Below are 26,925 nucleotides of genomic sequence, written 5' to 3'. Positions count from 1 at the left end.
GGTGTAACATAAAATAATTAAGAAGCGCTGTCTTGTATGAACATTTGCTATCTAATGCAGGATTTTGGTTTTCGGCCACTGCGCAGACTGACGTGCAACAGAGACAGCAAGTCTGCCGCATGCAGGTGGATGCATAATCGGTCACAGGAAGGACACCCAGCTGTTCCTCGGCTTTCTGAAGCCATCTGTGACACCAATTCCCCCCCAACCCCAAACCTTCAAATCAAATCTGAGCTGGCTCTTTGTGTGCGCCGCTGCCATCTTTGCATCCACAAGGTGAGCTGCCACTTCTCCTTCCTTCGTCTTCCTCCCTCTTCCTCATCTGACGCCATTGTAAACGGGACGAGTGTGGTTGCATTGCTGTATTACGGCGGGATAAAGTATCAGTGCTGGTAATCTTCCGTGGATTAATGGCTTCTTCTTTATCTGCGGCGGCGGCTGCTCCGCTCAGATGTCTGGGCCGGGCCAAGAGCCTCCTGCTGGAATACTAATGATGGACAGCTCCTTGCACTCCTTACCTACCCATCTCCCCTCCTTCTTGTGTGTGTGTGTGTGTGTGTGTGCGTTATCACAACCCCTTCCAAGACCCCTGCCGCCTCCTTTGTGAGGAAGTCGCTGCCTTCTTGTCCCTGCTGACACCCGCTTCGCTTGAAGCAGCGGGCTCGGCGAGGTGGACCAAAAGAAGAGGATGATTGAGCGGTTTGTTGGAATAAAATGAAGCAGATGGACGGAAGGTAGGAGTGAATGAAAATGAGACACAATGGAAAGTAAACACTTTTCGATTCCGTCCGAGCCACAAGGTCACGTTTACCCACACGTGTGGACCCTCTCGCCTCAGAATATCTAGTAGGTTCTTTATGAAACGCCCCAAAAAAAACACCATCTGGCTCCTCGGTGGAGGAAGAAAGGAGAAGAGGAGGAGGAGGAGGGTGGAAGAGGAGGTGGCTTGACAGAAGCACACCGTGTACCAACCACTGGCCGTGCCGATGTGAACAAAAGAACACTGAGTGCACCTTGTTGGGAAGGTAGAACCTTCAAGAAGCTCCATTGCCTGGAAGGCTGTGACATATTTCTGCAAATTTATTAGATGGGAGACAAAGAGATGCAAAGGTTGGTCCAGTTCGAAAGGCATGGCACGCGCTACCATGCAGCTGTCGAATGGTCAATAAATCACTCAATGGTTTACATATCGCCAGAAAACATGAAAGAAATGATAATGGGAAATCATGTAAACATGGCGAAGCAGCATTTAGCTGTTATGCCGCACACAAACGCTGCCAATACAACTGAAGTTAGCCCCAAGTTTTACGACCAGGTTTGAAATTTTTTTTTTTTTTTCAACCATGCCTATGATTAAGGTCTTTGAAGACTTTTTTAAAATTATTTCATGAAATGCACTGTAAGTTATTTTGTTTATCTCTAAATGCTTTAAAAATTTGTACTTTAAATTATGTATAGCACATCGGGTCACCTTGTTTATGAAATGTGCTACAGAAATAAAGATGTCAACCTCGCCTTGCTTTTTTTTGTTCCGCAACAATATTCCAAAATGACGAGAAGAGTGAGACAAGAAAGTGATCCAATGGTACTTAATTGATCAAAAAATATAATAATTTGCTGCAAATAATGTATCTGGTGTGTGTGTGTGTGTGTAAGGGCGAATGAGAGAGTAACGTCACGTCTTTTTTTTAGTCCCTGGTGACCATCACATTTTCCTCTTCTTCTTTTTTGTCTTCTTCTTCCACTCCTTCCTGCCTGGCAGATTATTTTCCTGTGTGGTCCCAATCTCGCCTTTCATCTTCCACTTGAAGTCATGATGACATCGATTGCATCACAACCGAAGAATAATACTCTGAATTAAGACAAGCTTTGATCGTCAAAGTGCAAAAGTTGTTGTGGGAGAAGAAAAACAGAACTTGCACACCTACAATATTCAGGTTTACAGTATATTGGCACCCTGTGTCGTACATGTTTCGAATTTGAAGGACTTCTGGAAATGGTGGAGAAGATGCTATATTACGATTGCCAAAAAAAGCGATTTCCTGATTTTCTTTGTTTTCTTCTTCAGAATTTTTGGGACATGCCTACTTGAGTAAATGTATTGGAAGCCAAACAAGCCTTGGAGGCCGAATTTCCAAAACAGAACAGTATTGCAATTTTGGTGTGGTTGTGGGAAAAAGCAAAACCTCTGAAAATATGGCTTACTCTAATGTTGTTTCATTTGGCTTAAGAATACTTAAGAAGCAAATATGACGACGAAGGTGTGCATGCGCAAGCTGCAGGTCGTACTGGACAACAAAAGCGCCTCGTTGCTGCTGCTGCACATCACAGCTTTGTGTCCTCTTTGATGGCACTCCTTTGTCGCCCCCCCCCTCAAAAAAATCTCTTTATGTGCTTTAAACTTCTAATGATTCGTTCTGCGTGTGCTATTTGCTTCTAATGACATTGTTTTGCTTTTTATGTCCAAATGTCCTCGCGCAAGCACAGAAATTTATCAATTCGTCCCCTAGAGCATTGAAAACACGCACGCACACACGCGTACACAAGCATGCCGCTTCCATTGGCTTCACAAAGCAAAGAGCCCCCACCCACTCCCCCCCGTCCCAATCCCAACCCTCCCGGTTTGCAGCTGCTCGCTCGCCTGTCAGTTCCCGGGCATCAGGAGACGTCAAGAGGCGTCAGTGCATGCTGACGACACCAAGTGGTCATCTGCTGTACTGCAACGTGTATGTAGTAGGAACCACCGTTTATTACGGGGGATACGGTGCACACACACACACACACGTCCCCCCCCCCACACACACACACGCACACTCACGCACACGCACACGCACGCTCACACGCACATATGAGGTTGGCACTTGACCCTTTTTTCCCCGGTCAGTCTCCCGCCCTCCGGCCACGATCTCTATATTATTCCGGCCTCGACCGTCTGGCTTTATTCAGAAAATAATTGTCATCCCCGCCCCCCTCCCCCAAAAATGTCCAACCGGCCGGGTCCACCGACGGGACGGACGGCCCATCTCGGTATGAAGAAGGGCCTGAATGGTACAGAGATCGGCACGCTAGGGTCAAGTGTCCACCAACAAATAATGTGAAATGTTTCACATACAGCAAAGTGCATAATAATAACCTCAATCATACGCTATATTCGCTTTGCTTTAGAAAACAATGACAGAAGATTAGTTGGGGACCTTTTTATATATTTTCTTCCACTTAAGTCAAACGAGAAAGCTTGCTGGGCATGCCCCTCTTTAGAAGAGCCCACACTGACCGTTTCAAACCAAAATGGCAGCCTCCCTGTTAAGTTCTATGGCGAGTCATTAAACTTGGCTTCCATCTGATGCCAATTCATGAAGACAGACACGCGTTGTTTGAAAAGTATGGCAGGTGCATCATTTCTAGCATTTCATCATCTTTGCTTGTCTTCCTCTTTTCTTCATTTGGATTCACTGCAGGGATCACGCTGCATCAGTTGCTGATGTTACTCTGATGTAACGTAACCAGCATGCTTGTATGCGTTTCAGCAGTTTTTTCTTTTTTTTTTGCCTCCCTGACGTCCGTGAATATGCATGCTTTACTTTTTAACGTACAAAAATGTAAATGTTGTTTGATTTGGACACTGACAATCAATCAACCGTTTTAATTGAAATGTAATTTCACATGTTCGCTCACCATTTATTCATCAAAAGCTTTTCGTCATTTTCAAAAGTGCAATGATCTTTTTTTAATAAATTAATTACCATATAGGATATAATCATCATAGAATACAAAAAAAAATATGATCATACCTGCTTACAGTGTAGAAAAATAGCATTTGCAGGAAATGGCAGAGTATTTACACAATAAAAAAAAAAAAAAGCCATTCAGGCGATCAGCATTGATCCCAAAACCCAGAGCTAAAGCTTCATTTCTAAATATAATAAATATAGATTTCAAATTAAGACGAATTTTTGGTACAATGGGCTGTTATCATCACAGTACCGCCCCCCCAAAATAAGGCGCAGGCTCGATTGGCGTTAGTTTAAGAAAGACATTCCACCTAGGCAACTTGTGTTCGCCAACGTGACAATGCAGAAAGGCTCCGTCAGTCGCTCTTCTTTGCCGTTTTCTCTTTGGTTTGGAGGGACCCCCTCGCCCCGTTGGCGGGAGGCTCGTGAGGCTCTTTGGTCGTTACGTTATCCGTCGACGCCGCGGTCAGGGCGGCGTACGGGGAAGAGCCGCCGAAGAGCGTCTTGTGGAGCATCGATTCGATGGGGGCGAAGGGCGACGTGGCTGAGCCCGTCAGCATCATCCTCGTCTGGAAGATGCAAAATACATGATGACCCACAGCACCAACGTTGGGAGTCATCTCAGTGAACAAACATTTTGGTGCTACTTTTTTTTTTTTTCCATGACCCACCCGTCGTCGCAATAAATCATACAAAAATGAATACGTCCTGGAAAAGGTTTCTGGTATGAACATACGTGTACAAAATAATTGCGACTCTCAAAAGCTACCCATGACATGCAAACTTAATCAGAATAAAAAAAATGAACAGCAGGACGGAAAGGAGATTGAATCTGATGAAAGGCCTTGTTGTACATTTGTGATGGATCGAAGGTGAAAGGCGCTGACGGCTTTGCCAGACAAAGGTCGGATGACGCAAGGCTGGGAAAATGATGCAAAAGCCGCCGCCCTGAGAAGCGATCAACGCCAGACGAGGCTAATAAAGTTCCAAATGTTATAGGGAACACACCCACTGCAATTGCGAGTGCCAATACTTTTGTTCGCAAGTAGCATGGGAGGAGGGAAAGCTATGGCTCGTGGGCCATAGATGGTCCTGCATGAAATTTAGACAAACGTTTCTTTTGGATTTCCAGTTAGTCAAAAAAAAAAAAAAAAAGGAAAACACTGTCACTGGACATGATAACTTGTTCGGCTTTTATTGTAAAGTATTTTTACAGCATTGAAACTCAGCCAGCAAAATAAAGAGCGGTCTTTCAGTTCTCCTGCACGCGCCTCTCCGTCCCAACTGTACCATCAATCTTCAAAATAATTAACATTACCGTGAGATTAATACTCTGATAAACTCAAAGAGTGAGATTTAGAGATCATTAAATCGCTCCTTGTGACTGACCTTGTTGACCACAGTGAACGTGGTGTAGATGAGCATCAGGTGGTGTGTGTGGAGAGGCAGGTAGTGAGTCTGCTGCAGCGCGAACAGCACCGCCCCGATCAAGGTCACCTTGGTGGGGCTTTAAACGCAAACACACACATGCAATAATTATCGATCTTTGGTTGATTGTTGATTAAGCATGTCTTAAAGCAATTATGACGAAATGGAGCGCAAAATATCGCAACAACTAGCAGAGGCAATTTTGACCGAGTCTCAACTAGGTTGCTGTCGCAAGAAGGCAACATAACGTCAGCATGTGGCAGTTTGTGGCGCTCCAAACGCTTTTTTTTTTTTTTTAATTCTATCCTAAAAAAAAGAGACTCACTAAGACATTTTGAGAAGCTCGTTGGTTTCCGGTTTCCACACACCGCGGACAAGCTGTTCAAAGTTACTGATCAGACCTCCTCCAGCACCTAGTGGACGCAAAAGTCAGGAACAACGTTACATGAGATACTTCACAGTGATTAATCACTAAATGGTTTTCCTACGACTTTCCTAAGTACCTCTGGCCCAGCCAATGGCAATCATGACCAGCAGTCCGTCCTTGTATTTGCTGCGCGCCTGCGTGATGCCGCCCAGCACCTTCCACGTGCGTGTCACTTCTTTCATGCCCGACAGAACTAAGCGCAATGGTGGGAGGGCGGCACAGCTGTACACCAGGTCCCCGGGGCAGTAGAAAACGAGGTACCTGTGGGACCCCCAAAGCAAACTCTAAGTCAGCGGTGGTGCTAGTGGTACCTTTCTCCAGCTGAGGGCGCTGTTGATTCTTCAACTCAAATTTTCACTAGCCACCAGAGAATGACTGACTCGTTTACACCTGTTCCTCCTTTACAATCCCCCAATAAAATAGATAAATAAATAAATAAATAAAATAAAATAAAAAAATAAATAAATTAAAAAAAAATATATATATATATATATATATATATATATATATTGCATAATGAACATCCATCGTGCACTTCCATGTTGTGCCAGCAGAGAGCGATATAGACTACAAAATTTAAAGGTGGAAGCCACTCCATTAGAAAAAACGGCAAAATTTTTATGAAGTTTCAGCAATAGGCCAACAACCGTATACTTAATTTTCGAGGTCGGGCAACTATTTTTTCAAGTGTATTGCAAATTTACTTAAAGCAGACAAGAGCTACTCAAGGATCCGCATGCGAACAATAGATGACCTAGGCAGCTACGCATGGATGCTTACTAAAAAAAATAAGAATGAACTAGAGTTAGTTATCTACATAAAATAAACAACTTTAACCTTCATTTTCATACATGAAATGTGTGTATGAAAATGAAGATGTTCAATATCAGCTGAGAAGAAAAATGTAAAAGGGGTCAAATGATTGTGCAGACTTAAATAGATTCAAATGTAGACTAAAATTATACCAAAAAAAAGTTTTTCTTGCAATAAAAGAAAGACAAAATGCTCGATTTATAGTCGACTAAAACTTGATGGAATAATAATGGGAGGAGGCTGACTAAATGTCCTGAAAACTGACTAAAACTGAGACTGAGTTTAAAAACGCCTCGATAAAATTAACACAAACTCTAAGCCCTCATCATGGTCCTCTTTAACGTTCTTCGTATCTGGTGTGTATTTGTGACCATACTGTTGTTTGTGTTCGATTACCAGAGGAGCGAAGCGAGCAGGACGCCGGTGCCGTTGGAAAGCGGCGCCACGGGCGGTTCGGCCAACATGACGCCGGACAGCACGGCACCGCCGAAGCAGTACAGCATGGAGCTAAACCAGCAAGCCAACGGGCTCAGGCGGGACACCTCCAAAGCTCCTGTAAGGCAAAGTAGTACATATTAACTAGACCGGAGCAAATAAACACAGCATACAGTACAGCTCGGTTAAGTGGATTAGGGGTCAAAGTGCTCAGATGATTGCCTCCGGTAAAACAACACTCAATGCTGCCTCCTGTTTCAAACACTGAGCGACTTTTTAAAAGTTGGAAACTATTTACACGCCATTTAGCGTGACATCTTGTGACTGTCTAACTGAATAATAACATTCATTACAGCAGTAGTTTACAATATCAAATATCTCAGCCACGTTATTGCTCTGGGTCAATTTGACATAACCGCATTCTGTAAATATGGGCAGTGTTTATTTTTTTTAATCTCAGAGAAAAAAAAATTCTGATAAAAATATAATTGAAATAATACAATAATCTCAAAATAAATCTCGACTATGGTTGCCTAAAAGCCTTTTTGCAGCATTTAGAAATATCATTTAGTACATACTGAAATGCCCCGGGGTCAAAAGGTTAAGAATGTTTGCTCTTGACACCGTCGTCGTTAGACTAATCAGTCCCAGCTCCACCTGGCTGGTGCACTTAGCGAGACCTTCCAATAATCGGGATTAACCACAGATTAGAGACGGCAAGAGAGTTGGCGTCAAATTTGGAAGAACTAAACCTCCAGCCCATCCCGACAGTTCCGTTTTATTTTAAGGGGCGTCGAGTGTGTGTGTGTGCGTGGAGCAAAAATGATGTCGCTTTTTTGTGCTATGAACATGACCGTCTCATTTGTGCCTTTTCTAAACTCGCTTTAAAAAATAAAGTAAAATTAGAGTCATTTGTTTGACCTGCGTTTGTGTGTTAAAAAGTGATTGTTTTTTTTATTTTGTGGTAATATTACACCCTTTATTCTCTGATGCGTATAATTGCAAACCCCCCCTTCTCTCTCACAAACCGTTACTATCTGGATTTCGCAACGTCTTTACCGCACCCTTCCGTCCCAATCGACATAGGAAGACGCCTTATCTTTGCTTATTTGGAGCCCGAAGACATCCTTCGCCATGTTGTCTTTGGAACTGCTCTTTCTCGTTCACATCCAAGCCTGCTTCCTCTCAAATAAATCCAATGTCCACGTTGCAAAGTAAACACTCGTGACGGCGCTTTGGCAGGAAACGAGATCGCGGGCTAAATCGTGGCCAAGGGCATTTATTTACTTAAGAGCAGATGGGGAACGGGAGATGTCGTTGAAGACGCAGCAGTGAACAATAGTGTCTAGAACAGGTGTGGGCAAACTACGGCCCGGGGGCCACATGCGGCCCGTTAAACGTTTTAATCCGGCCCGCCGAACTTGAAAAAAATTCAATGAATAAACCGTGTTAATGTTTTATTTTATAAACAATGAGGTGTGTCAAAGACATATATTTTGTTATAATGCTTTTGTTCACTTTCATTTCAAATTAAATGTTTTTTTTTTTTTTCTCCGATGAGGTGAGGTGACCAAAACACTCCCTCTATCTGCTCCTCGTCCGGCCTCTCTGTCAAATTTTAGAACCCATCGTGATCCGCCAATCAAAAAGTTTGCCCAAACTGAGAAAATTAATCAGAAGTTTTACAACATTTTTCCACATTTGAGGCAGGTGTTTGTTTATTTGTCATAAGCACTCAGCCGCAAAATGCATTACTGCGTTGTTTCTCAAGCAACTGTGCACGTTTATGTTCCGTGAGACTTTATCAAGTATGCTGCAGGAATTGAGCCAATGAACCAGAAATTTATGTAAAACAAATCTTTGTTCATCTATTTGAGTCATTTCAGATGAGCTCATCATTATTTTAGTATCCAGTGTATACTTTTTGCCACATTTGAGATGTTTCTAACATAAAATATGCCGCCTGGCTTTTTAAAAGTTGGGGAAATGCACGAGAGGGACGACAACTATTTGTGGAAAGATTTATTGGTCCCTCAGGAGTCCCTCGCAGGGACTCGGAGTGTGTGCATTGAAAACTAGTCAGGATTAACGAGAAAGAAAGAGGATGCGAGGAATGGCCAAGGGCATTCCTTTCCTTTTCGGGAACAAAAAAAAAAGTTGGCTTCTTAAATGTTGGCTCGCAAGTTGGATTGCAGTTGAAATATATGACAGCGCGACGTCAATACACACATTTTCTTGTGGTGCTTTGGCTAACCTCCTTGTCTAAGCGCGTTGTCACTGAAATGGTCGTAGTGGGGTGTCAGGAACAAAGGGTGAAGAGGTTACAGGCGCTCGGATACTTTGCGAGGCAAGTTCCAAAATAGACCACGCCAACTTGACGACAATGGAGTCCACCTGTTCTTTGCGCCATTATCACTGCGATAAAATGTCAACGGGGAGGCACGTGTTTGCATTTTGACAGACTTGCACACTCCCGATACGTCGAAGCACGACTTGTTGCCCTTTAGTCGCTGTCCAATGAAAGCATGTGTCACTAGCGTCCACATTTTGTTTTGGAGGGTTGTTTTCGGGATAAAACCAACTTGGGTCTACACGCTTTTGATCGGACAGTGGCTTAATGCATTTGGTCTGTGCTAACTGAATGAAGGTCGACTTGCTTGAATTCATTTGAGCAAACAATGCAAACCCAAGGCCCAGAACTGGATTAACTTGTTCTGATGTAGGTAATACAAATGTGTTGACACAATTATTAGTACAGTGTTCTCGTGGCATTTCTTGATTGTCCGCGTTAGCTTGTAGACCACGTTTCTCTCACAGACTGCAGTTTGATATTTATTCCTCATTTTTGCATTTGTAAAGACTTAAATTTGTTGTCCAACACATTGCTCCACAAACACTGGTAGAGTTCCGCTTGCCACTCTGGACCGGGCTGCAGCAGGCCGCACAAATGAAAATAATAAATAAATAAATAACTTGCAGTACTTCTTACTTACTTATTTTATTTATTATTCGAGGCTGAAAAATATTTTATTATGAAAAGTGGCACAAGCTAGCATGAGCACGTACAAAGCCTGCACTACAGAGCCTGCATCAAGCTCGGCCTTCCTCTAAAATCAAAACGTGTACAGCAATGCATATTCAAATGTTTTTTGGGACCCTATGGCCCATCTGCTCAGTCCAAAGCAATCAAAATATTGCCTTGCAGCTATCTTGTGGCGACGGCAGTCAATTGAATTATTTTTCTGGTGTTTGTAACTTCATGATTTTCGCTATGATCCAAACATTTCGCATGAGATGTTTTGTGCGTGCTACTTTAGAGGCATATTTCTGCATAAAAAGTGTGGTTTTTTTTTTTTTTTTTTTTTTAACTCCATATTTTTAACATGCATTTCTATTACCTGACATACGATTTTCTGCTCTGGGCGACATCACATTTTAATAAAGTAAACGTTGAAAACCAGACAATGAAAATAAATCACATTTTGCATGGTCAAATCAGATTTTTTTCAGATGTTTTGTATAAACGCAAAGCTTGAATCTGGCATTTTTTTCTGTCACTAATCTGTGCGATTTCTTCATCTATTTTAGTGCGATTTAGTCAAATATTTATTTTCAGTACATGTGGTGAAATACGTCATTTTCCTTAGTTGTGGTATTTAAAAGTCTCAAAGCGTGCTTTAAAATCGTCCTTAGATCAACATTACTTAGTTTAATAACTGGATTCTAATGAGGCTGGAGGAGGAAATTAGTTTGAACATTTTGCACGAAAGTACTTTCGCTTTGACGACAACATTTTAATAACGCGCTACAGGCTTTGTTAAAAAGAGAATAAGTCAAATCAACCGATTGGCTGCTTTTTGTTTGTTAGTTTATTAGTTTGGGACGACATTTGGGACGCTGTTCGGTGTTGAGTGGCAAGCACACCTGAGCTTACCTGGCTGCTCCCTCAGAGCCATGACGGACACGACATAATGCGCCATGTCAAAGAAGGGAAACATGGCCAAGTTGGCCAGTCCGTGAGACAGCTCGTCCAAAGAATCCATCATTTGCTAATTAAGTTCGATAACTTATTGTGTGTATATTTATAAATTCAAAGACAAGGCACCAGTCCAATTCGAAGCATCCGAACGAGCGCCTTAGCTTGAACACGGATGTACTTCCGCCATGGCGGGAATCCCCGAAAAAAGGATGGTAAAGTTACTCTCAAGGCATCAGTAAGTTTTAAGCATCGAGGTCGCCGTTCGTCGCCGTGCAACAGGTCGGCTCTGAACCCACGATGTTCATCCTCTGGCGGCGTCCGTTTAACGACGCTGTCATGGTCACATAGACTGAATTCCTGCTCCGTGTTCCGCCATAGTAGATGCTGCAGGAGGCGCTAGACTCGCGTCACGATTGGCTCAGGGGGAGAGGGTTGAGCCAATCATGTGTCGGGATGTGGCACAGGACCAACCCCCGCCACGCAGTACAATTCACTGCTTTGTTTACATGAAGGAGTCGCTCCGAACGTTGCTCTCGATGCAACGACGACTATAGTTGATATATTGGAATTGACAGTTTTAACAGCCCCCCAAAAATCTATTCTTTGTTGAATTTTTTTTTTAACCATAAAACACAAGAAGGACAGTTGATTAAAACTCTAGCCATTTTATTTATTTATTTAACAAAATGACACGCATTTCTGTCCACCCGTCCATATTTTTTGTCCTCATTTAAATTAAATGCAATTAAAGTATAAATCACAATCAAATATCATCTTAGAAGCAGAAAGCAATTCTTGGGCCTTGGCCAGTGAGGAGTTTGTTATTAAATTGCTATAATGTGGTATATTTATACCAAAATGTGCCAAAAATTATGAATGGTACAATGAATGATCTCACATGAATGGTACATTTATGTTATTTTAAATATTATAAATACTCCCTAAGATAGCGTTGCAATCACAAATGGATGTTATTTGCTGCAGTTGTAACGTGACCAAATAGCCACTAGATGGGAGCAAACTACCACCCACTTCAATTCAGCGTCACGTTACCTCATTTTTTTAGAACCTTTAAAATTTCCATCAGCAGTCCAATCCTATTCTGTGTTTATTTACGGGATACATAAACAAGGCAATCGAGAATTGCGAGGAAAAAACGCTGGCCAAAGCTGCTGGAGAAAGTAGAAGTCTAAAAGTGTTGACTAAAGTTTTTGGCTCAACTTTAATAGCAAAACTGCTGTCTTGACCATCTGGCTAAAGCTGCTGGGGAAAGAGTCTGGCTTGGTACAGGTGCTGGCTAAAGCAGCTGAATAAACTATTAGTTAAAAGTGCTGGCCAAAACGCTTAAAAAATCCAAATCAAATTTTGTGCAGCAAAGAATGTTGGGAGCGCATCAGCCTCCCAGCGACACTACTCATAGAAAATGCCACAAATCCAGGTTCTTTGAGGCCTCCCTATCGCCTCTTTTGGGGACAAAGTGTCATCACAGGACTATATGCATCCATGCCATCTGACATCATACCGTCCTGTAATCCATTGACATATGAGGCTTATATTTTAGTACATGCATTTTGGACCGGCGTGCCACATCAAATGCACATGGAAGGTCAGTGCAGTGAGTCAGCTTGTTGTTTTCGGCCTCAGGGATGCAAAATATATGTGGGACATGGGCCGCCTCCGGGTCTGGACGGAATAAAGTGGCACTCCTCTGACTACACACACGCACACACAAACACACATCGACACGCGAACATCGTTAAGCGTGTGCTGTCCCGCCGAACACTCTGGGGCGCGTCATAATCACTTTATAAACGCATCATTTTGGTTATGTCCTTAACTAAATAATAACCTAACAACATGTACTCTTTCCAATGTTTGATATCATGCAAGCGGCGTGAACCATCAAGTTGGACTGAATAATTATAAGTAGGAAGGATTCTTCACTTTGTCATGAGTCACGTTTCTGTACATGGAAAACAGGTGGGGCTCCAACCTTTTAGGCAGACCGCATAATAAGACAACTCTCACATTCACATTTGATGATGATGGGCGACTGGAAGCTAGCTCGTGTTTGGGTAAAATGTAAAAAAAACAAAAAAAAACAACGTTGGGACATACATGTTCATTGGAGCGTAAAAGGATGGTGTTTTCATCCATCAAAGATTAGATTTAGTTAAGTGTTACTCGGACCAAAGATGTGATTTCAAAGTGGGCCAATGCATGAGCAGGAAGTAACGAGAAAAGTTTATAATTAAGGGGTCTTGGTCATATTGATTCATGAATGTCTGATCAAGAAGCGCTTGAGAGGGGGACGCGGCAGCGCTTCTGAATAGACAGCGTCAATCGTCTTTTATCAGTCCTCTCGTCTGAAAACAGGAGCCTGGCGGATAAAATCTATTTTAAACACCCTCCCACATCGGGCTCCCCCAACTTCCTCCTCGCTTCAACGACTACGTCAGCTCTATTGATAGTCAGATGAAGCCCCTATCGGTTGCTGCCCTCTATCTATAGCTGCTATCTATGTAGCATCCGCGTTTAGAGGTTGAGTGAAGCGTTTGTTTACATGACAACGACCTTGGGAAAACACGGATGATGTTCCAAAGTTCCATCTTGTACTTGCTGCTGTTTTGGTTAGCAACAAAGTTCATTTTTAAACTGTACATTGAATTTGATTCAAAGAAAGCGTCCTGAATACGGCACAAGAAATCATTGACGACATCCGATGAGTTGCCAGGCTTCATGTTATTCCGTACGTGCTGCTGTTATGGCTGACAACAGACGCGGAGACGGGACTGTTTTAATTGCTTACCCATAACAGTGTCACGTTCAAACATTTCCATTTGGACACGTACATGTCCTCGGATTGTAACATGACAGCCAAATATCAAAAATGACATCACGTGCACCGTTTTCAGTTGGGAGCAGCTTTATGTAAACTATCTCAACTGAAAGGATTGTGAAAAACCCTCATGCACACCCACGTGTTGCCAAATTAACTGGTGGTGTGTGTGTGTGTGTGTGTGGCTTACTCTCCCCCAACATGCCCCCACAAGTCTCTTAGGAATGCCTGTTATGTATTGTGTAGGGAATTTTTGTTTTCCACACACCAATTTATCTGCTCAAAATCCCAAAGGTCATTGCCCCCCCCCCCCCCCACCCCCGCGCCCTCCGACCTTAACCGGCATACCTCCGTTTCAGTGTGGGAAAAATGAAGAAGAGTAAAAACACCGTGGAATGTTTTCTTAAAGCAACAGCCCAAATAAACAAACCTCCTCCTCCACAGGTACTGGAGCAAATAATTTGTGTTTTGAACGTACGGGCCCTTGTCTTCTACTGGGAGACAACAGTGTGTGTGTGTGTGTGTGGGGGGGGGGGGGGGGGGGGGGGTTTCCAGCATGTCTTTCCCCATCAATGAGTCCACACAGTGAGGGGCGCCAATCAGTCGCAATTATACTCAAAGGCGAAGAGAGTCAAGAAGAGCATTCCTCCTCAGGACGACAAGTGCTCAAGTCAGCCTTGATTAATCACAACGTCTGTCTCCAGCGGAAAAAACAAAAAAAACATACAAGTGGCATGTCTGTCATCAGTGATAAAAGCTAAAACGTAGCTTCCTATTGTTATTTTACAGTGGTTGTCTTATTTTTACACTTGACAGTTTTTTTTTTTTTTTTACTTATTTTCTCCTAGTAGTCCTGGCAGCACCTTACATGTTTATTATGGTTCTACCTTTTCCGCTTCATATCTAGATTAATTTCAGGATGTGTACGTGCATGTTAATGTGTAAATAAAAAAAATAAAATAAAAAAAGACCCTTTTTTCCCCCCTGATGTTGTTGTCCCACCAGCAAATAGGTGACTTTGTTCTCTAAAATGCTTTCAATGAATCGTCATGAAAAGCTTGAACACTCACGGCCAAGATAGAAGAAAAAGAGATGCAGCGATAAGAGTGTTTGGGAGTGTCTTTGCAGGGGAGGGGGGGACGGGACAGTGCAGAATGCTGAATCAGCTCCCACCGCACGATCTATTCTAGATTGTCCCAGAGGGAATGGTTTTGCTCTCAAGGCTCTACACTCTTCATAACGCTGAGAGGGCAGGGGGCACTCAGAGCGGCAGGGGGGGGGGGTCAAGTTACTAGGGTGGGGCTGCATGAAGGAAAAAAAACACTTAAGTTTAAAGTCACGTGAAATGTTAAATATCCGTCCAACTGCACACAATATAAACATTTTTAAAAAAAATTATTTAATTTAATTTTTTTTTACAATCAGATGAGGCATTGCCATAATTCTCCGCCCAACTGAACGTACCGTACGTAATTCCAAAATCAGCGAAACTGATCAAACTTGATGTCTCTGGCATTTCCGCCCTGTCAGCCCCGTGCCAAAAACAATGTGGGGCGCCGCATGGAAGGTCGAGGCTTTCACACGTATGACGGAACGATACTGGCATGACTCAGAAGAGCCTGCAGGAAGGAAGTCGATGAATGCCAGGAAGTGAGGTTCACTCAAAGAAACAAACAGCTGAAAGGGCATTGGAAGAAAAAAAAAATCCATGTACGGCTAATATACACTCACTTGCCAAAACATTTCGTACATTTGCAAATTCCAGGGCTTCCAAATGACATCCTAGTCAGATGGCCGAGTGGCTTTTTTGTCTACACGGTCAAAAGATTGACTATCATTTTCATGACTGGCCATTAAAAAGAGGATGCAAAGTGACTTTTGTTGCTTGTGAGTTGATTGTATTTTTTTTTCCCCACAGATAAAAACAAGTCTTTCAAGGTCCTCCGTAATCAAAACACGGGAATTCCACAGTGAGGGAATACTGCCCCCCCCCTCCCATGCGTGCGTCCAAGATAAGCCTCCAAAATTAGTATTCCGTCTCCCCTCCGGCATGCATTCATCTACATCACAATCACCCAATCCTTTCTAAACCGTCTCAGTCTATCACCTTTTCTATCTGCTTCGTCCTTCATTGCTGTTCCGCGTGCTTCCGTATAGATTTTCTCTCTCCATAACAAAAAAAAACCCTTCCCATTCATTTCAAGGTTTTCTGCTTCTTTGTCGTGCAACATTTTCCCTTGACAAAGTGGATTGTGGATTATTTATTGCACGTTCGTGGATATGCGAAAAAGGTTATTTGACTAAAAATTGGGCGAAAGAATTTTGGGCATTTTGTACAGCGTTTTTTGTTGCGGCAAGCTCATTTTGTTGAATTCAGCTGACAAGTACACAATTTGCATACTTATTGATGTTAGTGTAATAATGAACTCTGCCGTTGGTTTACCTATAATATTGTCGTTGGAAATATTATCAGAATAATGCAGGGGGATCCATGAAGTCTCTTCGTCAAATTTTAAATGTTTCTATTCATTGGCTTTAAATACACCGTATTTTATAATACGCACTATTTTTATTGTATTTTTTTATTTTTTTTTTAGTAGTGATGGGAAAATGAAGCTTCAAATTTGCTTCATGAACAAGTTGTTGTATTTTTGACTCCTCTAGATGGCCCTGTTGGTTGAAATAAATGGTTTAAAAAAAATGGCAAGTCAGTTAGCTTTCAGGCCAATGTTGAACAGAGTGCCACCTAGAGGAGTTAAAAAACACTACAACTGGTTCATGAAGCAGATTTGAAGTTTCGTTTATCCATCACTATTTTTTTAGTTTCAACAAGATGATTTCAATGAGAGAGAAATAAATACTGAAAAATATGTAACTATAAACAATTCATGACTGGGATAGAGTTAGGAAATAAAGAAAAATAATTCATATAAATTATAAATTATACATTATTTTATTTAATACATCCAATTGCGAAATTAACCTAAAATATTTTTTTTCATTGGACAATACCATTATTTTGTGTTGTTGTTTTAATTTACAACATGACTCGACATGAAAATAAATACAGCTAACAAAAGGCCAGAAATTCTGAATCCAGTTGATGCGAGCAGACAGAAGATGCTCAAGCCTGCTGGCTCTGTCACGGCCGCTTTGACGCGCTTCCTCCTCAGGTGTGACTTCTCTCAGGGAGGCACGGCTGGTGTTGCATTCTTGCTGTGTTTGGCGTGTCTGTCGGTTCGACAAGGCAACACTTTCAAGTCAGGTTTTCAGTGCCAGCGTGCGCGTGTTGTGTCACGCTCTCACTGACGAGGGTTCGTCATGGCGAGCCTTGGGGCGCTCGGCATCAAGGGAAAATGCTCCCACGTCTGAATACTTTTCATATTATAAATTTGACTCGGTAGAGGACATGTGTCTTGTTCTTTTTCTGATTTTTTAATGCATGATTACATTGATATCGTTTACATGCCTGGCTTACATTTATGGATTGAGCCACTTTTGAGGATAAAATGCTTCGGTATTCTGTGTGGAATTTGCCAAAATGATTTAGTCTGAAGATGAAAATGTGTTCGATTTTTTGTCCCTTTTTTGTCCAGGTCTCTCTCGGATTTCTTGTTCACCTATCAGTACAATAAAAAAACATATTAAATCATTTAAATGTAAAGAAATTAACATTAAATTAAAAAATAATTTAAAATCATTTCCACGTGTCTTATTGGGCAAAACAGGTCATGTGACCTGGATGGGGCTTGATTAAGGATGTGCTGCTGACAGCTGCACTTCCTGCAGAGGAATAAGATGAAAGGTTAGCCTGCGTTTGTATTTTGGCATCAGAGATGGGAAGCAGAATCACGTGTGTTGTTAGGGATTCAGCAATTTATTTGGCAATTAAGCCGTTTTTGGGACAAGAAATTTAACGGACAGTACCGGAAATCCCTTTCAGGGAAGTCGTATCTTGGCCACGTATTCTTTCTTGTCATGTCAGTTTGCTCGTATTAAGTTCCCATCAGTGGTATGGTGGCCATTGGGAACTTTGGGAGTTTCCCGATCGGTTGCTCCATTTCCGGAATTGTTAAAAAAAAAAAACATTTTATCAAGATTTTAATCGCGTTATTTTATATATATATTTACAAACCACAATTTTTTTTCACTGAACTTTTAATGACTAATCAGGTGGTCATTCATCCATCTTTGCCCACCTTTTTTCCTCTTTCACACAAATATCCCCCACTCATTACTCATTGCGCCCCCCCCCCCCCTCCCCATCTCACCACGTTGGAACAGCAATGCTTTTTTTGGGCCTTACTGGAAGTGCACAAAAGGCTTTTGTGGTGCTGACAAACTGCGCCTGAACGTATGGGAAAAGATTAACCGCGCATATATTATACCACCACGACTACTAGCATTAATGCTAAGCAACAACGGAAAGCAAGCATGATTCAAACACAGAGTATGCGTCCTTACAATGCACGTCGGCGGGAGTCGACTTCACTCGCATGAGATTGCTGTAATTTGTTCAAACTTGCACGAAATTGCACCGTTAGCCTCGGAAATCGAGGCTTTGTCATCGGAAATGGCGAAAATGTTCGAGTGAAAGGTGCAGAGGAAGCCTAGATGAGGAGATGGGAGGTGTGGCGGAAGGGTTGAATGGGTGCGCTACAAAAAGAAACGGCACTAAATTGAATGAGACAAAGAAGAGAAAAGGAGCAAATAGTGTGAGAAGTGAGCATGCCCGGACGGACAACCGCTCCATTATGTCACCAACCACTCGGAGGGAACACTTTCTACGCTCATTTTTTTTAAGAATTCATTTGTTAATATCATTTGTCAGGACCCAAATATTGATGAATACACATGGAATCAGATTTTTGCGGCTTTCTATTCTATAAAGTTTCTATAATTGTATGAATAACAATAAAAGCGTAGTTTTTCTTATTCCTGATTTAAATATTTTGCATATTTATGTTCTATGTAAATATTTTGTATATCCTTTATTTTTGTTAATAATCCTCATCCTATGAACATGACAAAGACAGTTATTTGCTTTTTTTAACATTATAATATTATATTTCAATTTATCTTATATAGGCTCAAGCACACCCGTGACAATCGTGAGGATTGGCGGCTCTCGTGATGGGGGATCATTTAGATTATATATGTATTATTAATTCTTTAATATTTATTGTCAACCCACGGGAATTAACGTCTGGAATTTTTTTGCATACACTACATGTACTCTTAATATTGCATTCATATTCATTTATGTTGCATTATTTATTGTTATACATTATTTAAGTGAAGTTGCGCACAAGCCATTATTTATAATAAGACATTTTTAGTATTTTACATTGCAGGTTTTTATTTAATCTAACATAATTGTATTTTCATGTTATTATAAGTTTCTATATTTATATATCAATATTTATTCTCCACTCATTGGAATTATTACGCATAACGGCAAATATTTACAATTTGATTTGTTTTAAATTATTTCTCTAGCTCACTGAATCACTTAATTCTGTGATTTCATTTGACTTTATTTCACAAACCATTGTTATTAAACCACAAACCGGTATTTGCCATAAAAAAAAAAAAGTTGTATTAATTATTATGTCATTTATAATTCAATTTCAAGGTTGTATATTTTTTTACTGTCAACCCTCGGATGTTATTGCACATGAAAGCAGACATTTACATTAAAGTGACTTAAATTGTGGTCGTCTCATGTAAATATAAACACTCACTCCCACGCTCAAGAAGAAAGTGCAGACGTGTGCTCGCAAGCATTCAAACAGGAACAGATGCTAACATGCATACCAGACGTTGTTTGATGATCCGGCTCCCATCTGCAGTGTCAAACTGCATAATTCAACAGCAGGGAGACACAAAACCCACAAGATTGCGCAATTAATTTTTTATTTATTTTTTTACCCACTCGCATACGTACTCGTCTCATGTGCACCACACGAGCTGCACAATACCTTCTCCCAAGCTCAGTGCAAACGGTGGATCACGATTCTAAAAGCAATTACACTGACGGACATGCGAGATTAGACAATGCACACATGCCAGAGAAGCGCACGTTTTGCTGACACTCGACCAATGAAAAGGCGTGTTAAGGGTCATGAAAACACACGGCAAGACACACGTTCATTTCCCTCGCTCTGTGATTTATGTGTCATTTATGGGGGAGATGGGTCATTACTGACATTTTTTTTTCTCCTCCTGGGCCGAGGAGGGAAAAAAAGGTTGCAACCTGGGAGATGGGATGTTTCGTCACGTTTTCCACTTCCCGGTGCATTCCGCCGTCACTTATTGTGCCCTCGTGTGAGTGTGACTTGTTTTTTTTAACTGTTGTGCAATTTCCCCAACTGAAAGATCCATGTTCTAATCTCCTCTCTACACAAATCCAGAGATAAAAAAAACAATTAATGGTCAAATTGGGCCCACATGCTGAATTTCTTCTATTTTTTTTTTTTTTGCAAATACACCCAAAATGCATTTCCAATATTTTAAAATAAACCATTTCATAACGCTGCCTTGAGCAAGGTTCTTGAGAAACGGCTCCTTACCTACCGTTGCCCATTTAAAAGTTCCAGAGAAAGGCTTGTGACTATTTCTAATGAATAAGGTCCCTCGAGCAAGGTCCAAAGACCTATGAGACAAACCAATGAGAAACCTCTTTGAGAATCGGCTCATTGGTAAGATTCAAGTGAAAGGCCCATGACTGTTTCTCCGGAATCAAAAGGAGCATAAACAAGACCAGTACAACAGAAGCATGTGAAAGGCTTGTGTCCAATGCATACCCAATAAAACAGGCCCCATGAGCCTCATCCATGAGAAAGTCCCATAAATATTGTTCATGCTAACTCGTTACTGCCCCCCCCCAAAACAAAAACAAAAAAACCCCGTTACATTTCCCCAACGGATTACGCCAGCAATTCCTGTAATTAAGAATGCATACAATCATGGTTTACTGGGGCTGCTAATTCTTGAAGAGGCACCCCCACCCGAGCCCACCCTTCTCTTTTTGAGTGTGAGGACAAAGGTTCCAGTGTAGGCAAACATTTGAATGAATGAAACCCCAAACTGGCCATTTTTCTGCCAGAGTACGAGCGCAAGAAGAAAAAAAAGATGCACCTGTGGCTTTTCTGTCAACGCATGACAAGCTACACTAAGAACTAGACCGGAATTTCTGGTTAAAACCCCTACTTCCCCCCCCCCTCCCCCTCACCCCACCTTACACAAACAGGTGTTTAATGGGTCAACAAACTTCTTGGGCAAGAAAACCAGAAAAACACAGATAAAGATCTCTTACAGACCACTGACTGACGTGCTAGCTTACTAAGATATCAACACTAGCAATTGTCCCACTCGTTTTGCAATAATAAATGGATAAATAAATTAATCAACACTAACCGGTTGATATATTTTCCGAAAACGTTCTCTCTTTTGTTTTAAGATGGTTTAAGATTAAATATGTTGTTTTTCTATTTTGTTTTTAGTTTTTTTTACGCTAGAAATGATGCTGAGTGCTAGCATGTAGCACTTTCATGGAAACAGACACGATCTGCTTAGTTATTTGCTGAAAGTTTAAATTAATCATGCAGAATTAATTTAGCTAATCTAAGCAATTCGCTTTTAGCATAGAGCTGATATCAATAATTTCAATGTAGGCGAAGGAATGGCGTGATATTTTGTAAAACACCTGAATATGTAAGCGACTGGTAAAGCTAAGCTAATTAGCTGATAGCATGTTTAAAAAAAATGGCAGCTGTACCTGATAAAAGTTTAGCATTTATAAGCTAATTTCTAGCTTCTCATTTTAGTGCCAAGCTAACAAAAACCTAATAAAATGATGTTAATATCCAAATTTTAGTGACATTGGTGATCAGAATTTCTAACCAAAGCGAAAATAATCTGCTGTTAGCACAGAGATGAGAAGCAATTTCATTTCTCAAACTATTCGCGCAGAACAACAATGTTGATTAATTGTCATCATTAGCGGTCGCTGATCAGTGACATCACGTGAAAAATGATTTCAGTTTAATTTCATCCCTCAACTCCACGCTCAACATACCAAATAGTTCATCACGCTGTTTTAATTTAGCATCCCAACATTTGGACTCCATTTTGTGCCTTATAATAAATTAATTAGTCGCGTAATGTAATCTTCTGGGCAGATGGACAAGTGAGGCGAGTTAAAATTTCTGCCACAATCCCATGGGGCGAACTCTCACTCGTCTGACTGATTATAGTGAACAGTCCATCTCTCCTTACACCTCCCTCACGCTGCATGACGTGGAAAAAAAAAAACAACAAAAAAACACTTGTGGTTTTGTGTGTGAGTGTGCATGCGTGTGTAAGACCATCATCAGTGTCTTAATGGATTTAAGTGTTGAATTATACAAGACATAGATTTTGACATCTTAGTGGCTCAGAGTTAATTTACAAAAACTTAATTAAACTTAAAAGACTTCATTTAAAGAAGCGACAAATTCAGGAAAGTTCCAGTCACGCAGTGTCGTATTTTGAAGCGCATGCTGGCCCATGGTTTAGCAAATAACCAACCCGTCCTTACCTTAGACCAGGTGTGGGCAAACTACGGCTCGGGGGCCACATGCAGCTCGTTGAACGTTCTAATCCGGCCCGGCAAACTTGAAAAAAATTAAATGAATAAACCTTGTTAATGTTTTATTTTCGAAATACTGTAGTGTGTCAAAAACAAATATTTTTTTTCTTATGCTTTTGTTCATTTTCATTTTAAATTAAATGTATTTTTTTTTCTCCAATGAGATGAGGTTACCACAACGACTTCAAATAAGCCACAGAGTCAGGAAAACATTCAGTAATGGTGTACAGGTCATATCATGAAGTGCACGAAGATCCAACATTGAGAAGGAGTAAACAAAACATAAAGGACCCTATTTTCGTAAACACAAGCGCATCTTCATTTAAGGTCTGGGACCTCATGGTGCCCTCCCTCTGGGCGTTCCAGCAGACTGAGCTGAGCTCACAAAAAGCAAATCTAAATGGTATCGTAGGTGGCGTAACGCAATTTGGTTTGGCTGTTTCTATCCCACATCATTAAAGCCGTATTATGGGATATATCTTTGAAATAAATAAATCCATTTGGAGCAGGGCGTGGATGATTGCAATGATGCCAATAGTGAAGGTCATTAAAGCAGCGGCCATGTGTGAATCCGTGATGAGGCTGATTTGAATGCTGATGAGGTGCATGTAGAGAAGAGCGCGCACGACGCTGGCTTGGATTACAAGCTGAGAAAGACAAAAAAATGGCCTCATTAAGAGTCTGCTCGGGTATACGCCGGCAACATGTTTTGTGTTGGCTTTCATGCTTGCCTCAGAGATCCAAATGTAAAATCAAAACCCAACACGCCATGCACCCTACTGAAACGTTTTGGATATAATTCGGCATTTTGGATTGCGGGCCGTTCGACCTCGGCGTCCTCAACACTCGCGTGACTTTGACGAGCCGGTGTGGAATTTCAAGGGTTAGTGTTCAACTTGCAGACATGAATATCGAGAAGAAAACTTGATTGTTTAAAAAAAAAAATAATATAAAAGAACAGAAGTGAAAAAAACCTTTCGTTTGGTAACATTTTTATTTATTTATTTATTTATTTTATTTGGATTTCCCTCAAATATATATTTACCCATATAATGCCCATTTCAGTGGCCGTTGTTACGATTCGCTTGTTCAAAGTGGCGCTCTCTCTTCTTTTCAAAAATTCACCTGTTCATTCCTTCGAGCATTTTAAGAAACAACCAAAGCAACACAGTTTCAATTGATTGATTAGTTTTAACTTAACTGTTTAAAAAAATAATTAATGGCAAATTAAGACACCATTCTGATTACAATAAAGACGCAAATATGTGAACGACCGATCTTGAAAAATGTTTATGAAGTTCACTTTAGCGTGATTTGACCTACGTGAGGTCATCTGAGGGCTGTGGAGGAGATAAAAATGAGCTGAGTGAAGAGCGTCTGGGAAACAAGTGTGATTCACACACTGCTCATCCTCACATGTCGTATACAGCAGCACGTGTGAGGCGGGCTTTGTCTGGCGTTCGCTGATCCCGCCTCCCCGCGTCGTAATTTAACAACATGTCCGCTTAGGACTAATTAAGGCTCGACTGTTCATTTTGGCTTCGCGTGATGATCCCTTAGTTTCATCACTTAAAAGTGCGCTTGACACAGGTGGACTACACACGCTTTAACGCTGTGGAACTTGCGGTAGTGGGTTGTTATTATCTTCCAAAATGCTAAATCGAGCCTTTGAACCTGTTGCTATCGTGGAAGTGAAAGCCAAAGGTCACCGCACTCATCTTGACTTCTGCTTTCGAAAAACAGCGCATGTAAACGTGGTTGTAAAATAAGTGTCGCACATTATATATAAATACATTTATTTGTAATTTTTTTAATTTATTTTTTAATTTTTTTTTATTTATTAATTTTTTTTTATGTGTTTTTTTTTTTTTTTTCGTTTTTTTCTTTTTTTTTTCATTTTTTTTATTTTTTGCGGAGAACGTTGGTTATATGTTTTATAAGAATGGACGCTGGACAGACAAGGCAAAGCCCGAAATGGAATGACTAATAAAAATCTGTCCCTCACCCCCCAAAAAAAAAAAAAACGGATACACACAAAAACACACATACAGTATCTACATGACACACAAAAGCTAAATGACAGAGATAGTTTGGCCTGAATAATAAATCCATGTCGCATTCCGAGTCAAGCATTTAATCATTATTTATTATGTATTTTACTTTTCTAGTTTATGTACAGTTAAATAGTGTCTAAACAAGACAAGTCATTTCCACACTCCCCCGTTGCTATGATAGCTGAGACCTGTTTTGACCCGGACATCTGCAGACTGCTAATGCAGCTGGCAGATGGGCCCCAGTGAGTGTGTGGGTGTGTTTGTGTTTATGTGGGTGAAGTAGTTGGGCAGAGCAGCAAGTGGCTGGTCGAGGTGATCACGGTGCGCCAAAAACATGCAAGCCAATCACAAAGTGGGCAGCTGCTACACACGATTTGTAGACAATTTGCCTTCACTGCAATAACATATCGAGTTTTTTAAAAGTTTGAAGTTAAAATTTGGTGTGGCTTTGCCCTTCTTTACTCATTTTTGATGAGATCCACATACACGACAAGTGATCCAACATCGGCGCAACAATCAACTGTGACAGATAAAACAGTTCTCAGTCCTCAATTTCAAAATGTGCTTTTTTTTTTAAATAATTATTTTAAAATGAGTAGATTGAACAATACAAGTATCACACACATTGTTGAAACGCATTCCTCGGTGTGTCTTTCATAATCTGAGCTTGTCCAGGCAACTACGGGAATGCAACAATGGAGGCGGAGAGAAATATCGTCATCCGACACCGGGTGGGCCATAAAAAAAAAGAAAAAAAAAATTGGGTGGGTTTGTGTGCGTTTTGTTTGTGTTTGCGAGATGCGGCCATGGCAACCGTGGAATGACAGGGAGGGATTGTGAAGGTGGCTTTAAGGTGGCTTGAGCTGCTGTCTGGCTCTCAGAGGGCTTCGGTTACATGAGGGGGGGGGGGTTGGTTTAAGGGGGCAGAAGGGGTCACCTTCACGTTTTGTAAGAGGCAACCTGCGGAGAAGAAAATCCCAAGGGAGGCGGGGTGTGCTCTCTTTGGAGCAGGAAATACTGACAACACACGTTTGCCCATGCTTTATTTTGAAGCAAATGCTACAATCTGATTACACATTCATAATGTATATGAACTTCCCCGAAAAAAAATGAAGAATAAAGTTGTACTTTTTACCACAAAAAATGTTTAGAAAGAAATGGTCATCAAAATAACGAGCGTAACATTGACATTTATACAATAAAAATAAATTACTGTATTGGGTATATTAAGGAAAATTATTTTAAGAGGATGAAATTACAACATTGTGAGCAAAAAAAAAAGAAAATAAAAAATTAATTTAATTTAAAAATGTAATAAAAAAATAATTTAATTAAAACATTTATGAAATTACAACATTGTGAGCAAAATATAGAAAAAATATTAATTTAATAAAAATAATTACAAAAAATAATTTATTTTTTAAAAATTATTAATAATAAATTGCAAGAATGAAAGTTGAAAATCGCTTTAAAATGTTTGATCAGTTGATCCGACTTGGACTGCTGAGCGTTCACACGCAGGCCTTTTCGTGTCAGGTCAGGATGCTTTTTAATTTTATGTGGACCGAAAAAAGGAGCACAATACCTGCTTTGTTAATTAACCCCGTTTTGACCTTCCTCGCCCGGCCGTTGGGCGCGAGGTCACCACGCCGTGTGACGAGGCTCAATGAAACTGCACTTCTAAATGACATTGGAACACATTGTCGCAGCATATTGATGTTGAAAATGGAAAAAAATGCAGGGAATCGCCAAGAACCCGGCGCAAAGAATGAAAGATTAAATCTGCACGTAGCGCGTACGGCCGAAATGCAAATGAGAGCTTCCCGGGAGAATCGAGACGTTGAAGGTTGCAACGGCTCGGACAAAAAGATTACCAGGAACACCGAGATGGAGGACGCAGCGTTTTTCTGCGCTCTCAATTTTACGAGATAAACACACACAAACAGCCGAGGACGTACACACTGGAGTTAATCTGCCTGTTGCAAGCTATTAATAAAATTCTAATCGTCATGATGAATTCGCTCCAATGGGAATTCTCTGAGGTTGTCCTCTGAAGTGGAGATAGGGCAAGGTTCTATGAGATCTCCATAATGGCCGCCATCATTACAAGTCAATTAGTTGCTGCTTGCATTAAAACCCTCAACCTACTCCTCGCCCGATTGAATTGGTCTTTTTAATAATTCATCCTGTGAAAAAGGGACAAGTGCAGCGAAAAAGAAACCACGCAATACGAAAACCATTCCGAGCTGACTTATCGCTGCGTGTTTATCCGATTATCATGTAGAGCTGCAGGCTTGGAAAAGGGGACTGAAAAAAAAAAAAAACCTCACACATCACGGAGATATTTCATGATCCTGGCTCTCCCCCAACCCGTCGTGTTCGCTTCATTCAAGTAAGTGTTGTAAAAGATGAGCGGTGACGTGTGATTTATTGATAAGCTGCATGCCGTGTGAGAGCAGCAAAGACTGTGTGCTGTACTTTCAAGTGGATGGACTTTTGTAGACGATGCACGAGTCCAACCAGGCTGAGGACATTCAACCAGTCCGAGGGAGGTCGAAGGGCGGCGGAAAGTAGCTTCAAAATCCCT

The 26,925-nt window shown here is 41.1% G+C and overlaps 1 protein-coding gene across 2 annotated transcripts; it reads right to left on the bottom strand.

The window, feature by feature from the left end:
- Positions 1–3,628: 3,628 nt before the first annotated feature.
- Positions 3,629–11,207, bottom strand: tmem38b (transmembrane protein 38B). 2 transcript variants are annotated; one of them, XM_088280514.1, is made up of 6 exons: positions 10,759–11,207; positions 6,796–6,952; positions 5,663–5,847; positions 5,485–5,572; positions 5,121–5,238; positions 3,629–4,300 (listed from the first exon to the last, which is right to left on the bottom strand). In XM_088280514.1, exons 2-6 carry the CDS (start codon positions 6,900–6,902, stop codon positions 4,088–4,090), a joined length of 711 nt encoding a protein of 236 aa, XP_088136640.1. In that variant the 5' UTR covers positions 6,903–6,952; positions 10,759–11,207; the 3' UTR covers positions 3,629–4,087. The 2 variants fall into 2 exon arrangements, with proteins under 2 accessions (XP_088136640.1, XP_088136639.1); XM_088280513.1 differs by having other exon boundaries at positions 10,769–11,206.
- Positions 11,208–26,925: the final 15,718 nt, after the last annotated feature.

This window comes from Idiotropiscis lumnitzeri, chromosome 18 (genome assembly GCF_059441095.1).
Source record: "Idiotropiscis lumnitzeri isolate Australia: NSW breed Sydney's pygmy pipehorse chromosome 18, RoL_Ilum_1.0, whole genome shotgun sequence".
In the NCBI taxonomy this organism is placed as follows: Eukaryota; Metazoa; Chordata; class Actinopteri; order Syngnathiformes; family Syngnathidae; genus Idiotropiscis; species Idiotropiscis lumnitzeri.
The sequence above is the reverse complement of the archived record's forward strand: the minus strand, read 5'-3'. Positions and strand labels throughout refer to the sequence as shown.